The sequence below is a fragment of the Thamnophis sirtalis genome, unplaced genomic scaffold (genome assembly GCF_051295495.1).
Source record: "Thamnophis sirtalis isolate CommonGarterSnake01/CBP01778 unplaced genomic scaffold, rThaSir2_p1.2 scaffold_4, whole genome shotgun sequence".
NCBI lineage: Eukaryota > Metazoa > Chordata > Lepidosauria > Squamata > Natricidae > Thamnophis > Thamnophis sirtalis.
In genome coordinates this window covers 23,802,109-23,815,250 of record NW_028261384.1, presented here as the reverse complement: position 1 = coordinate 23,815,250, position 13,142 = coordinate 23,802,109, and the positions used below count along the sequence as shown (strand labels likewise).

Genomic DNA, 13,142 nt, shown 5'->3' with positions numbered 1-13,142 from the left:
TAGCCTATGCTTAAGATCAGAAATGATTTAAATTGTTTAAAGTTAGCTCAGCAAGAAGAAGCTAAGCTCAATGCAGAATGTCATTAATTTCTTTATTTCTTTTTTTCCCCCTTTCAATAGATTTTAGACTGTGTTTGTTAAAAATCCATACCTTGTACGGGTTCTGGGAAGCCGGGGGGGGGGAGGAGGGGGGGTAGCAGGGGTGGAGGGAGGGGCACAAAGATTAAAAAAATTATACTTCGATGTTTTAATGATTGACGAATGATTAAATATTTGTGTTTTAAAAGAAATAAAACCTTTGAACATAAACAATAGCAAATTTAATGGCTTTAAGCCAGTGGTATATGTATCAAAGGTGATATACCACATCCGTTTGGGTGATATGCTACCATTCACCAATGGTCCAACAGTTACCCTTGAAAGCATGCTCTCTTCTCACATGATATTCAGAGATCATGCAGGTATGGGGTGTGTTCTCACACATCCTACTGTAGGAAGTTATCACCCAGCCCTCTCCCAGAAAAATGAAATATCCTAGGAAATATTGAAAAGGCAGAGTATTATATTTCCCTGGATGTGAAAAGGAGAAATGTTTTAAAGAGAAACTTTGTGCAGCTTCCTGCCAACCTTTTGTCAATAGGCCATTAAGAAGGCCAAGCTAGTCCCTTTACATAATAAAGAGTTCTCCACTTCAGCTCCAGAGTGATGGGATTAAGGCATGATAATATTTGCCCTTTACCCAACTCGCCACATGGCATCTGAGAACTCAACCAAACCCGGATTCAAAACTCAGCCTAGAGAGTTGCCCCTGCATGGGCCCATGGGAATCTGACAACCAATCAGAATACAAGATCAAAGGCCAGAGAGGGCATAAAACCAGGGACTCAGCTTCTCTTCCCCCCTTCCCTTGTCTTCTCTTTTTGTCCACCAACATTGAAGCATGTGATCGATCACCTTTTCTGTTCAGGACTCAAGCCATATGGTCCTGTCCACCATTAAACCATCTTTCCAAGTAGCCTCCATGTCTCCAGTGTCTTTTCCCCCACTTGGAGCTGAACCCAGAAGGACATTTCTTCCAACACTATGGACCCTCCAGAATTTTCTTCTCCATGCTCTCATGGCTTTCAGACCCTCCAGATATTCCCAAAGGATTTGCCATCACTGCTCTAACCATAACTCTGTATTGTGGGATAGCTGCTTATATGTTTCTGCGCTGTGGGAGGAAAGATGTTGCTGTTTTAAAGAACAGATAAGGAAAATGAAAATGGGCGACAACACTTTCCAGGCCATCATAGAAACCTAAGAAAAGGCAGACCACTCAATAATAGAAATATGTTGTGTTTGTGCAAAAATTGAAGCACTTCTGAAACTTTCAACTTAAACATCCAGGTGAGTCTTCAAAAGGATTCAAGAGGAATTTTTAAAAAATTGAATTGTGACAGCCACTTGACTGAAGTCTTCCAAGATTGTGCAGATGTAGACAGGTTAAGCATACAGGGAATAACACTGGTGCTTTTACCTAGTTTAGGTATTGAAACATCTACAAGAAAATAACCAAGCTCAGAGAACATCGAGCACTCTCATCTCAATCCCGAGCTAAAAAATATTATCTTCTAATTGATGCCAGGGTAAGGAAAGGCTTACGAACTCAGAATATTAGGATGCTGGCTTGCCAAATCCAAAATAGAGACGAAATAGTATACTGCTCTCTAGTGGTCATCTAGTGTTTTAAAATCTGGTAGTTCACAACATTATGTGCTAGTCATAATCCAGGCATATATCATAATGTTATTATGTCAGGCTATAAATGCAAATCAAATCATATATGTGGGGTTGTAATTTTTGGGGACAGAGCTATAAATTTACATTGGGCTTAAAAGTTGTGTTTGGGGTCCAAGCAGTTATAGAATCTGAACTGAATGTAATTCTATGCTATATGTATATTAAGTGCGGTATTTCACAATTATTTTGGAATTTTCTTTGAAATTCATTTTTAAACTTAAATAATGATTATTTTTATTTACAATTTCAAATTTTATTCCCTTCCCCCAGTTGTATAAATAACTGAAGGGCTAACAAAGGTTGAAACAAACAGTTAAAACCAGGGATGAAATTCAGCAGGTTCTGAAGAGATTCTGGAGAATCAGTAGCAGAAATTTTGAGGAATATGGAGAACCGCCACCCTGGCGGACACTAGAGTGGGGGTGGAAATGGAGATTTTGCAGTATCCCTCCCGTGTCACACCCATGATGCCACGCCCACAGAACCAGTAGTAAAAAAAAAAAATGAATTTCACCATTGGTTAAAACACTTCCAGTGGTCAAAGTGAGGTAAATAATTCAATCTAAGGGCAGGGTAATGCCTACCCAATGTTGTAGCCAGGTTTTAGGTACTTTTTTTAAGGCAGGCTGTGTATATCCAAGGTGGCATCTTGTTTCAAAAGAATGCAGTGAATTAGGAACGTACTCCTCACTCCCACGAGATTACTCTGATCCCTAGATTGGACCTAAACCATGCTGCTTACTGGATTAGGTTAGGTTTAGGTTAGGTTTATTATTTATAGGCCGCTCTTTTCCCTGAGGGGACTCAGGGCGGCTTACAATTTATAGGGAGGGGAATACAAAACAATAAGACATAAACAAGACATAAATTAAAATAGAACACAACACTCATTCATCATTCGGGTAGGGACGGATTACGATCTTTATCCCCAGGCCTGACGGGATAGCCAGATCTTGAGGGCTGTGCGAAAGGTCTGGATGGTGGTGAGGGTACGAATCTCCACGGGGAGATCGTTCCAAAGGGTCGGAGCTACTACTGAAAAGGCTCTCCTCCGCGTAGTTGCCAGTCGACACTGACTGGCAGATGGAACTCGGAGGAGGCCTAATCTGTGTGATCTAATAGGTCGTAGGGAGGTAATTGGCAGGAGGCGGTCTCTCAAGTACTCAGATCCACTACCATGGAGGGCTTTATGGGTGGTAAGTAGCACCTTGAAGCGCACCCGGAGATCAACAGGTAGCCAGCGCAGCTCGCGGAGGATAGGTGTTATGTGGGCGAACCGTGGGGCACCCACAATCACTCGCGCGGCTGCATTCTGGACTAGCTGAAGTCGCCGGATGGACATATGCAATAGGAAACGCTTTCCAAAATAATCCAGAAAAGCTATGTATAGCTTTGTTATCTATGACATTGTCTGTCATTGCCTAAAGCCAATGCAGCTCAAATCAGAGTAGCCTTGTTGAAGCACAGCCGCAATACCTACTGTGGACAAATTGTAGTTTCCAATGTTCTTCAAGGGCAACCCCATGAAGAGTGCAATTGATTAAGTACACTGTCAACAAGGTGAATGCTGAGAAATATATTTCGTTTCAAGATATGACCAAGCTGTTGGAACTGAAAATACAGAATTTTTCAAAACTTTACCAGTCTTGAACATAGCTTTAAAGATTTGATTTTGTTGGACAGATCATAGAAGCCAGACATAATCAATATTCTAATCATCTGGTCTACCATAGCAGTTGGAGACAAATTTTGATTTGCTGTTTTCCAGGAGTTCAAGGCCTCAGCAAGTTTTTCTTGTAATGTAAAAGATCTAAAAATATAAATAGAAAAATATTGTTCTTCTCATGATTGATAGAATCTGTTGGGGAAAAAATGTACCAATAAAACATTAACAAAAATGCTGATTAAAAGTATTATCTTTTGCGCCACAGTGGTGCAGTGGTTAGAATGCACTACTGCAGGTTACATCTGCTGACTGCATGCAATTTGGAAGTTCAAATCTCACCAAGCTCAAGGTTGATTCAGCCTTCCATCCTTCCAAGATGGGTAAAATGAGAACTTAGAATTATTGGGGACAATATGCTGACTCTGCAAACTGCTTAGAGAGGGCTGTAAATCACTATAAAGTAGTGTATAAGTCTAAGTGCTATTGCTATCTACTACGAAAGGGAAAAGGCATTGCATTTATTTACATAAGTGTTTATATAGCTTCTCAACTTAGACAATGGAGCCCTGGGTGGCTTACAAAAAGGAAACCGCGGTCAACCCATACAAAACAAGATAAAATGTCTCATTAAATATGGATCATTAAATATCACTAACCTCTTATTTTCAATATCTACAATTGTATCATTGGCAAGTTGCATTTTTCGGCAAAAATAATCGAAATGTTCAATAGGAATACTTTTACTAATGGTTTTAAATGTTTTCTCCAGGACTTTTTCTAAAATAAACACATTATAAATATTAGAGGACAACAATTTGATTTTACAAATTATTTAGACTTTAAACACAATTCTGGAAAATATTGCTCTAGTAACAGTAGATCAAGATCACAATTCAATATGCATCTGAACTGAAAAGAATATAGGATTGGAGACTAACTGTATCCTTAACTACCATATTTTTCTAAGTATAAGACACACCTTTTTACCTCAAAAAAGAGGATGAAAATCTGGGTGCATCTTATACACTGAATACAGAATTTTTGGCATCCCAAAACCCTGCCCCGGGGTGCTCCTGCGGTGGGGGTGTGGCAAAAATGAGTGAAAAATGAGGTGTTTTTTTGCTCATTTTTGCAGCCACCCACAAGCCTCAGGAGCATTCAACAAAAAGCCTAAAAACGATGTGTCCCTTTTTTTTTCTTTTTCTTTTTTTTTACAAAAACAGGCTCAAATTCGCAAAAAACAGGCTGTTTTTGGGAGGTCTGCAGAGTGCAAAACCTTTTTTTTTATTCGCCTCTTCAAAATCTTGGTGCATCTTATATTCCAGTGTGTCTTACACTCTGAAAAATACAGATAGGTATTAAATTGTGAGTTTATTAATATAGCCAGAACAGTGTATAGAGGCAATTATTAATTTGTAGTATCTCATTTTGTTTGATTTCAGGCTGCTGATAGACAGGAAAACACTTTAAATGGAATTGCTTTTCCTGCTTTGTAATAGATATTGATTAATGTTTTCTGGGCCCATCAACTCATCTGATAAATGTAAAATGAGAAGTGAAGAAACAATGGAGAACTTATGATAGGGAACACAAGGTAGGATCCAAATAACAAGCATGAGTCCTGGGGAAGATCTAAAAAAACTGGGCTGAATTTTGAGCCATTTATGCTACTCCAGGTATTTACAATGAACAAAATTATATTTAATGCAATTTAGTCTTCAGTAAAATATAAAGTAATTGAGGATTTTCTTTTGGGATGCGTTTTATGGGGAAGGGAAAATGCAACCTCTTTTAAATAAACCACAGCAGCAGAATATAAGCACCTACAAACTCAGTGCCTGTGATTCCTAAAGCCCCTTTTGATGCAGGATTAAGGGATTAGAGAAGACCGTTGAAGGAAATAGAAGATGACAGAAGCCAGCAGAGAAAGCATCTCTTGGATTAATTTATCAGATCTGTATAAATAAGCAAGAGAATTGGTTCTTCAACCTGGAAAGCCTTCTGTAGAGAGAAGAAAGGGATCAGACACTACTGAATTCAAGAAGTGTTGGAAGATTTATTAAAACTGTTGGTGCAAGAATAGGAGAAGCTTCTGCTGGTTGAATTTATCTCTTTGCTGAAAGATTTCATTTTAAATGCTACATTATGTTCTCAATTTGGACTATGGAAGTTCAAAAAAGTCTGGGGTTTTTTTGCCCCATTTTCCATTTTTTCTCTGAACGTTCAAAAGACTAAGAGGAATAAACCTTCAGTAAATTTCTTCTAATTCATGTGGCTTATTCCAATAGGAGATAAAATGATCAGAGCAATCAAGAAACAAGGCAGGCTGGAACCTCCCTACCCCATGGTAGATAGGAAGTCTCAGGAGCCCAAAGAAAACAATCTGAGGCATGAGTAGAAAGTCTACACATATTGGGAAATTGGATCTAAACTTACCTTCTCTTTGATCAGCAATTTCTAAATAATGTATGATGGGGGTAAGTTGTTTCCCTGTACAGACTTCCAGAGGAGGCCTGATGAGAGTATTTTCATCAAAATCTATCTCCTTTAGTTGCAGAAGAAACCGCATATTACTAGACAAGTATACAAGCTTGTTTTCTAGCAAAATAAACACAGAGGACTGTATTTGCATTCTGTTAACTGATAGACATTTTGAGTTGTCAATTAAGTACAGCCATAATGAAAGATTTAGTCTTATAATTCATTGGCCAAACAATAAATGGGTGTTATAAATATTATGTGACATCAATAGCAAAGTTTGGCAAAACATATGTGGACCTCCTTGGCCCATTGTTGTTGACTTTGTTCCAGGGCGGACATGCGTGCGTGTGTGTGCGCGCACACATTTTGCTTGCAAGCCAGCTACAGTCCTGAAACAGGCAAGTTATCTTGGCTCAGGAGACTGAAAACTCCACAACTATCTTCCCCTGCACTTGTAATTAAGATACAAGAATAGTAAATGAAATGGGTTCCACCACAAAACCGCGCTCGACTAAACCGTGTCCGACTAAACCGCATCGCTGACGTCATCAACAGGGCGACAACAGCGCGGAGACAGAAGCACGCTGTAAACCCTAAACCTAAAATTAACCCCTAAACCTAAACCTAACCCCCCTAAACCTAATCCTAAACCTAACCCTTAACCTAACCCTAACCCTTAACCTAACCTTAAACCTAACCCTAACCCTAACCCTTAACCTAACCCTAAACCTAATCCTAACCCTTAACCTAACCCTAAACCTAACCCTAACCTTAAACCTAACCCTAACCCCAACCCTTAACCTAACCCTAAACCTAATCCTAACCCTTAACCTAACCCTAAACCTAACCCTAACCTTAAACCTAACCCTAACCCCAACCCTTAACCTAACCCTAAACCTAACCCTAAACCTAACCCTAAACCTAACCCTAAACCTAACCCTTTCCTTAAGTTGAATCGGCTTGCTTTCAAAGCACTATTTAAAGCGCCCTTCTTTCTCCATGCTGGCTGTTGCTGCCCTGTTGATGACATCAGCGACGCAGTTTAATCTGGCGCGGTTTAGTCGGGTCACAAATGAAATGAATAGCTATTTGTGATCTTCCCAGGATAGGCTGCCTTTGATCAATAGCACAGCTGGCCCTTTTTCCTTATGCATAATTTTAATCTAACTTTCGTTCCTTGGAAAAAAAATTGGGAATTTGAATTCTTTGGGAAACAATTTTTGTTTGGGATATTTCTGGCAGAAAGTAAGTCAATGCATCTTCTTGGTAATTTTTCTGACTATATAACAGTCTATAAAATAGACCACTACACTACAGACCAGACGGCTCTAGATAATATAGTGTTGATTCATTCATCGTGTGTGTGTGGGGGGGGGTTTAGTCATGCCAGCCACCTAAAGACTGAGACATCTTTGGACAACACTGGCTTTTCGGCTTCAAAATGGAGATGAGCACCGTCCCCTAAATTCTGGAACGACTAGCATATATGTGTCAGGAGAACTTTTACCTATGTATGTATGTATGTATGTATGTATGTATGTATGTATGTATGTATGTATGTATTAATTACAATATATCCTGAATATCCTGAATAAGATAAAAATACAGGTAGTCCTCAAATCACGATCACAATTGAGCCCAAAATTTATGTTGCTATGTGAGAAATTTGTTAAGTGAGTTTTGTTCCATTTATGTATTTTCTTGCCACATTTGTTAAGTGAATCACCGCAGTTGTTAAGTTAGTGACACAGTTGTTAAGTGAATCTGGTTTCCCCATTGACTTTGCTTGTCAGAAGGCCACAAAATAGAATCACATGACCCCGGAACACTGCAACCATCATAAACGTGGATCAATTGTCAACCATCCAAATATAAAGCATGTGACCATGGGGATGCTGCAAGTGTGGAAAACGGTCATAAATCACGTTTTTTCAGTGCTGTTTATGGGAAACACTTTTTATTCTGAAGTGTATTGTCTTTGCATAGCAACTCTTAGTCACATTTGTGTGCATTGCAAAATACTAGAAAAATGTAAACTCCATAGGGCCTTCTGTGGAATATTTATTACTCTTGTTCTCTCTCTTTAAAAAAATATGTGTCACATAATTTTTTCTTCTTCTTTCAAATCCTAATAACCATATTAATATTAATATTAACTAACATATGATTACATTGACATGATTGTGAGAAATAGTGGGTTATACTATATGAGTCATTTGATTTTTGAAATTTTAATTCTGATTCATTTTTACTATGTTGCAATTGATTGCATTTCATTTATAAGCTGACAAATAATTAAAAATATTTCTATGGTGTAATAAAAACCCTATGCACCCAAATTACCTTATTATTTAAGAACCACTCGCCTCCAGTTATCCAAGCACTGTCAAAATAATATTTGTTGGCTTTGTAATGCAGCTGAATACAAGTTTGTACATGTTTACACCCACTTTTTTATACTTGCTACATCTGATCTGCATATCACAACTTCGTTCTGTGCATTCTCACTGGATTAAGGCTATTCTTTTCACACCTGAGTTTCATTTCCTATGATAATGAATATAAAACTACTTACCTCTCAGATTCAGACAGCACAAATTATGGAGTGAGGAAAAGCTTGAGGGAAGTTTTGTTAAACTATTATTATTTGCTATTAGAGTGACCAAACTCTGTAGGTCTCCTATACTTTCTGGTATTTCTTGTAATTCATTGTGAGAAATATCCAGTTCCTTAAGAAATTTCAGCTTTGATATCTCTTCTGTCAATGATTTTAACTGCAAATAAAGGCAATTAAAAATATTTTATACCAAGGGATTGTTTTCTTATAAAAGAGTCATCTTTTATTACCCATATAAGAAAATATTGAATAGATTCTTCTAAAACAGTGCTAAGCAACAAAACATGGATATGCATGCATATCCATATATATATGGATCAGGTCTGAACCTCAGAAATTGGTGCTCACTGATCTTTAGGAGCTGTTTCAGATTTCTAGAAGTCAGAGTAGAGATGTAAATTACCGGGAGATTCAATTCCAGGAGGTAAGAGCTTAAGGAGAAGATCTCTGAATCTCTAATTTAAAATGGAAAAATGTCATCCGTCTTGATTGTGCCTACTGTACCAGAACATATATCATGTTTTTTTCAAATCTGACAACCTTAAGATGTATGAACGTTAACTCTCAGACTTCCCCAGACAGCATAAACAGTCGTAATTTTAAGTAGCTTACCTTTAATCCATTTTTCTGACTCAGAGTTAACTTCCTCAATGATAAAAGTTGGCATATTTCATTTGGAAATGATGCAAACTGGTTGTTTGATAGATATAAGTCTTTTAGGTTTGATAGTTCTTTAATTTGTTCAGGAATGAACTGTATTTGGTTTTCAGAAAGATCAAGAACCTTTAGTTGTCTTAGAACACATAGTTCTCTGGGAAACAAAGTAAAGTTGTTATTGTATAATAACAGAACTCGAAGGCATTGCATTTGATGCACACTTATGGGAATAGTGCTTATTTCATTATTACTTAGATCTAAATAATTTAGTGTAGAAAGAGTACAAAGGTGTATGGAAAATGATGGCAATTTGTTGTTACTGAAATTTAGATGGCGCAGATTTTTAATAAATGAAATGTCAATAGTTATTTCTGAAATATAATTTCCACTGAGATTTAAGTGGTTAAGAAAAGCTAGTGCGCACAATCCAAGTGGAAACACAACCAATTTATTATAACTTAAGTCAATTTTAATGATTTCAGTACAGTTTTTTATTTCAACAGGAATGTACATTAATGAATTTCCTGATATTTCTAAAATTAAGAGTTTCTTAATGTATGCTATTTTTTCATCTAAGATGGTCAGTTGGTTTCTGCTTAGGTACAATTCTTTTAGATATTTCAATCTGAATAGAGTGGAAGGAATCTCTCTTAATTGGTTGTCATTAAAATTGAGGCATTCTATCATAGTACAGTTGCAAAGACTATCAGGAATTATTTTTAACAGATTTTTAGAAAGATTTAGGTCACAGAGCTTTTCAAGGTTTTCCACTTTATCTGAAAGACTTTCTAGCTGGTTGTTATCCAAGCTCAGTTTTTCAATATGTATCAACTGAAAAAACTGCACAGGCAAAAATGTAAGCTTGTTGTTACTTAATGAACATTCTTTTAAAGTTTTGAGTTCTTTGACTTCTTTTGGTAAACTCTGGATCTGATTTTCTGACATAATAAGCTTATTTAGATTTGGAATGTAACAGATATTCTTTGGGAATATTGAAATGCTACAGGAATTTAAAAAGAGTGCATTTAATTTTTTCATGTTAGATATAGAATCTGGGAGGGTCACATTATTTCCACTGAGATCTAACATTTCTAGCCTTTCAAGATTTTCTAAAGCAAAGTTGATTTTTTCAATCTTATTATAACTGAGCAAAAGACATCTGAGTCTTGATAGTTTAGAAAAATTTTGTGGGAGTGATGATATTTGATTATGACTGATATTCAACGTTCTGAGTTTTTTAAGAAGACAAATTTCAGGAGGTAATGAAGCTAACTTATTTCCTTCGACAGATAGTATTTCCAGGTTTTTCAACCAACTTATTTCTTTTGGTAGGGTCTTTATTTCATTATTGTTTAAATTCAAAAACTTCAACTTCTTTGTGTCAAAAATCCCTGAAGGAACTTCAATGAGACCTCTTGTATTTAACTGAACCGTAAAGTCATCAAGCATCATTTCAGATAGTGATTCTTTGGGTAGCATTTGACACACGGAAGCATTTTCTATGGACATCAATAAACTTCTTTTAGCTTGAACTTCAAAAAAATCTTGTGGGATTTCAGCTAATCCTTCAGCATATAGATGTGCCAGAAGTTCAACATGTTTTGTATCGACTGTCCAATCGATTGGAACTTTTTTCGGTGTTTCTAGTATCTCTGAAGGCTCTAAACTGCATTTTTCATTTTTTTCATCTTGTACAGGGCCCATTGAGCTTTTTACTTCTTTTTCAGTTTCAGTCTCCTGGAATTCACTTGCCTGTTCTTTGGGCAAACTGCTGGAAGATATTTCTGGCTTTTCCAATGTTTGTGAGATAGTTTCACTTTCATTAGCATCAGTGGCTTCATGCTGATTTTCTTCCAGCACTAGATTTGAAGAACTTACAATTGTATCATGTTCTTTAATAGATTTCACACTGCCATTTTCAACGTCTTTTAGAGACTCTTCATTGAAGATCCCATCTTCATTTATGTCTTCTTCTTCATCGGACATGCTTTGAAAAAAAGCAGGGTCAGTTGTTGTTGCTTATTCCAGCCTTTATTAAGAAATAAAAAATAAATGAAAAAACCATAATATAATAGCAAGATATATGATAGGTTAGAAACAGGATTCAGACAATATTAGTGAAATAGTAATCAAGCAAAAATATCACTTAGTAGTTGTAAGTGTTAAGATTGAATTTTAGCTGTTGGTAATTGCTTAGAATAGGGGTATCAAACTCGTAGCCCGTGGGCAGGATGCATCACACACTGGCCATGCCCACCCCCAGTTTTGCGAAGGGGGGGAATCACGATACGTCAGTGGTCCCCAACCTTTTTATCGCCGCGGACCAGTCAGCCTTTGATAATTTTACCGTGGCCCGCTGAGCGCGCGCAGGGGTAGGGGGGCGTTGTTCGCGGTTTCGGTGGAATACGTCGATGACCAGCGCTAGTAGCGTAGCCTTGCGCAGGCGCAGTTCAGTATGGCTAGCATAGATAGCGTAGCAAAAACTGCGCCTACGCAAGGCTACGCTACTAGCGCTGTCTACGCTAGCCCTACGTAGCTGCGCAGGCGCTCTTAGGTTTTTTTCAGGAATCGGCCAGCGCTGAAGCGCTGAAAAGGAATGAGAAGGGCGGCGCTGGACACAGGGGGGCGGTGGGCCACTGGTGACATCAGAGTGCCACCAGCGGTCCAGTAACACCCCTTGTGCCAGTTAGCCCTAATTTGCATACAGAAAGAAACTATGCCCCCCGGCCGCTGCAGCGATCATGGCCCCCGGCCGCTGCAGCGATCATGGCCCCTGGCCGCTGCAGCGATCATGGCCCCCGGCCGCTGCGCGGCCCGGTGCCAGGTACTCCACGGCCCGGCACCGGTCCGCGGACCGGGGGTTGGGGATCACTGCGATACGTCACGTGATGACAACATGACACCACGAGTTTGACATGGCTGGCTTAGAACCATCACACTATTTTAAATAATGTATCTTATAAAATTAATTTGTAAAAAGACATAAGGAAATTCTAACAATATCAGCAACATATTCTAATAACAATAAAACTTACTATAAACTATGATCTTATTCAAATAAGGTAACTCCTTATTTCATTCATAGCAACAGTTGTACAATGCAAAAACTAAAGATGTCTTCTTAGAAATTAGACCAAATCTTATGAGGCTTATGCCTAGATATTAAGATTATGCAGTGCTTTGGATACAAATGTCATACCTTTCTACAACTTTTAAAAGGCCAATTTCTTTCTTTACTGTAAAGAGTTCCCACAGCTACCATCTATATACAGTACTGCAAAACATCTTTGTGAAATTGTATCTCTATAGCCATCGTACATTTAGTGTGGTGGCTAGAATATTTGCCATTTGTGGACCTTCTATCATTAATACTAAAAGCTATAGTATATCTACCAAGTAGAGCATGTTCTTCTTTTAAACCTCACCTTTTAGTATTTCAAACTGCCAGAGATTTTCTAATGGAAGTTCCAACTTAAAGCAATTCTGATTGGCTTATTTTTCTCACCAAGCCAAAGATTCTGTTTAGATCTAGGATTTCAGTTGTAAACTTTTGAGTTTATCACAAGTGGTTTTTCTTAAGTAATTGACAATATGTTTCTTTAACTTTGATATTAATCTTGTGTTCTTGTGAGTGCTTAATGTAAACTTCTTACCTTTAGAAAGCATATCAGTGCAATATTTATGAAAGTGCCTCATATGATTAGATCCTTATTCATTTAACAGTTTAACAAACAAAAATACAGAGACCTGGGAAATGTCTTCTGTGAGAATATAGTGATTCACTATATTGGTGTTTTAAAAGAATATTCTATTGTAATGCTACTTTCATCTCTTTTTAAAAGTTGCATTACAGATAATCCTCGACTAACAACCATTCATTTAGTGATTGTTCTAAATTACAGTGGTACAGGACAAGTGACTTGTTAGGACTGTTTTTCA

General features: G+C 37.6%; 1 protein-coding gene across 1 annotated transcript; it reads right to left on the bottom strand.

Moving 5' to 3' along the window:
- Window positions 1–3,378: 3,378 nt before the first annotated feature.
- Window positions 3,379–11,189, bottom strand: LRRD1 (leucine rich repeats and death domain containing 1). Its single transcript, XM_014052618.2, has 5 exons — window positions 9,159–11,189; window positions 8,505–8,703; window positions 5,885–6,046; window positions 4,105–4,225; window positions 3,379–3,592 (listed from the first exon to the last, which is right to left on the bottom strand). Exons 1-5 carry the CDS (start codon window positions 11,187–11,189, stop codon window positions 3,412–3,414), a joined length of 2,694 nt encoding a protein of 897 aa, XP_013908093.2. The 3' UTR covers window positions 3,379–3,411.
- Between the last annotated feature and the right edge of the window lie 1,953 nt (window positions 11,190–13,142).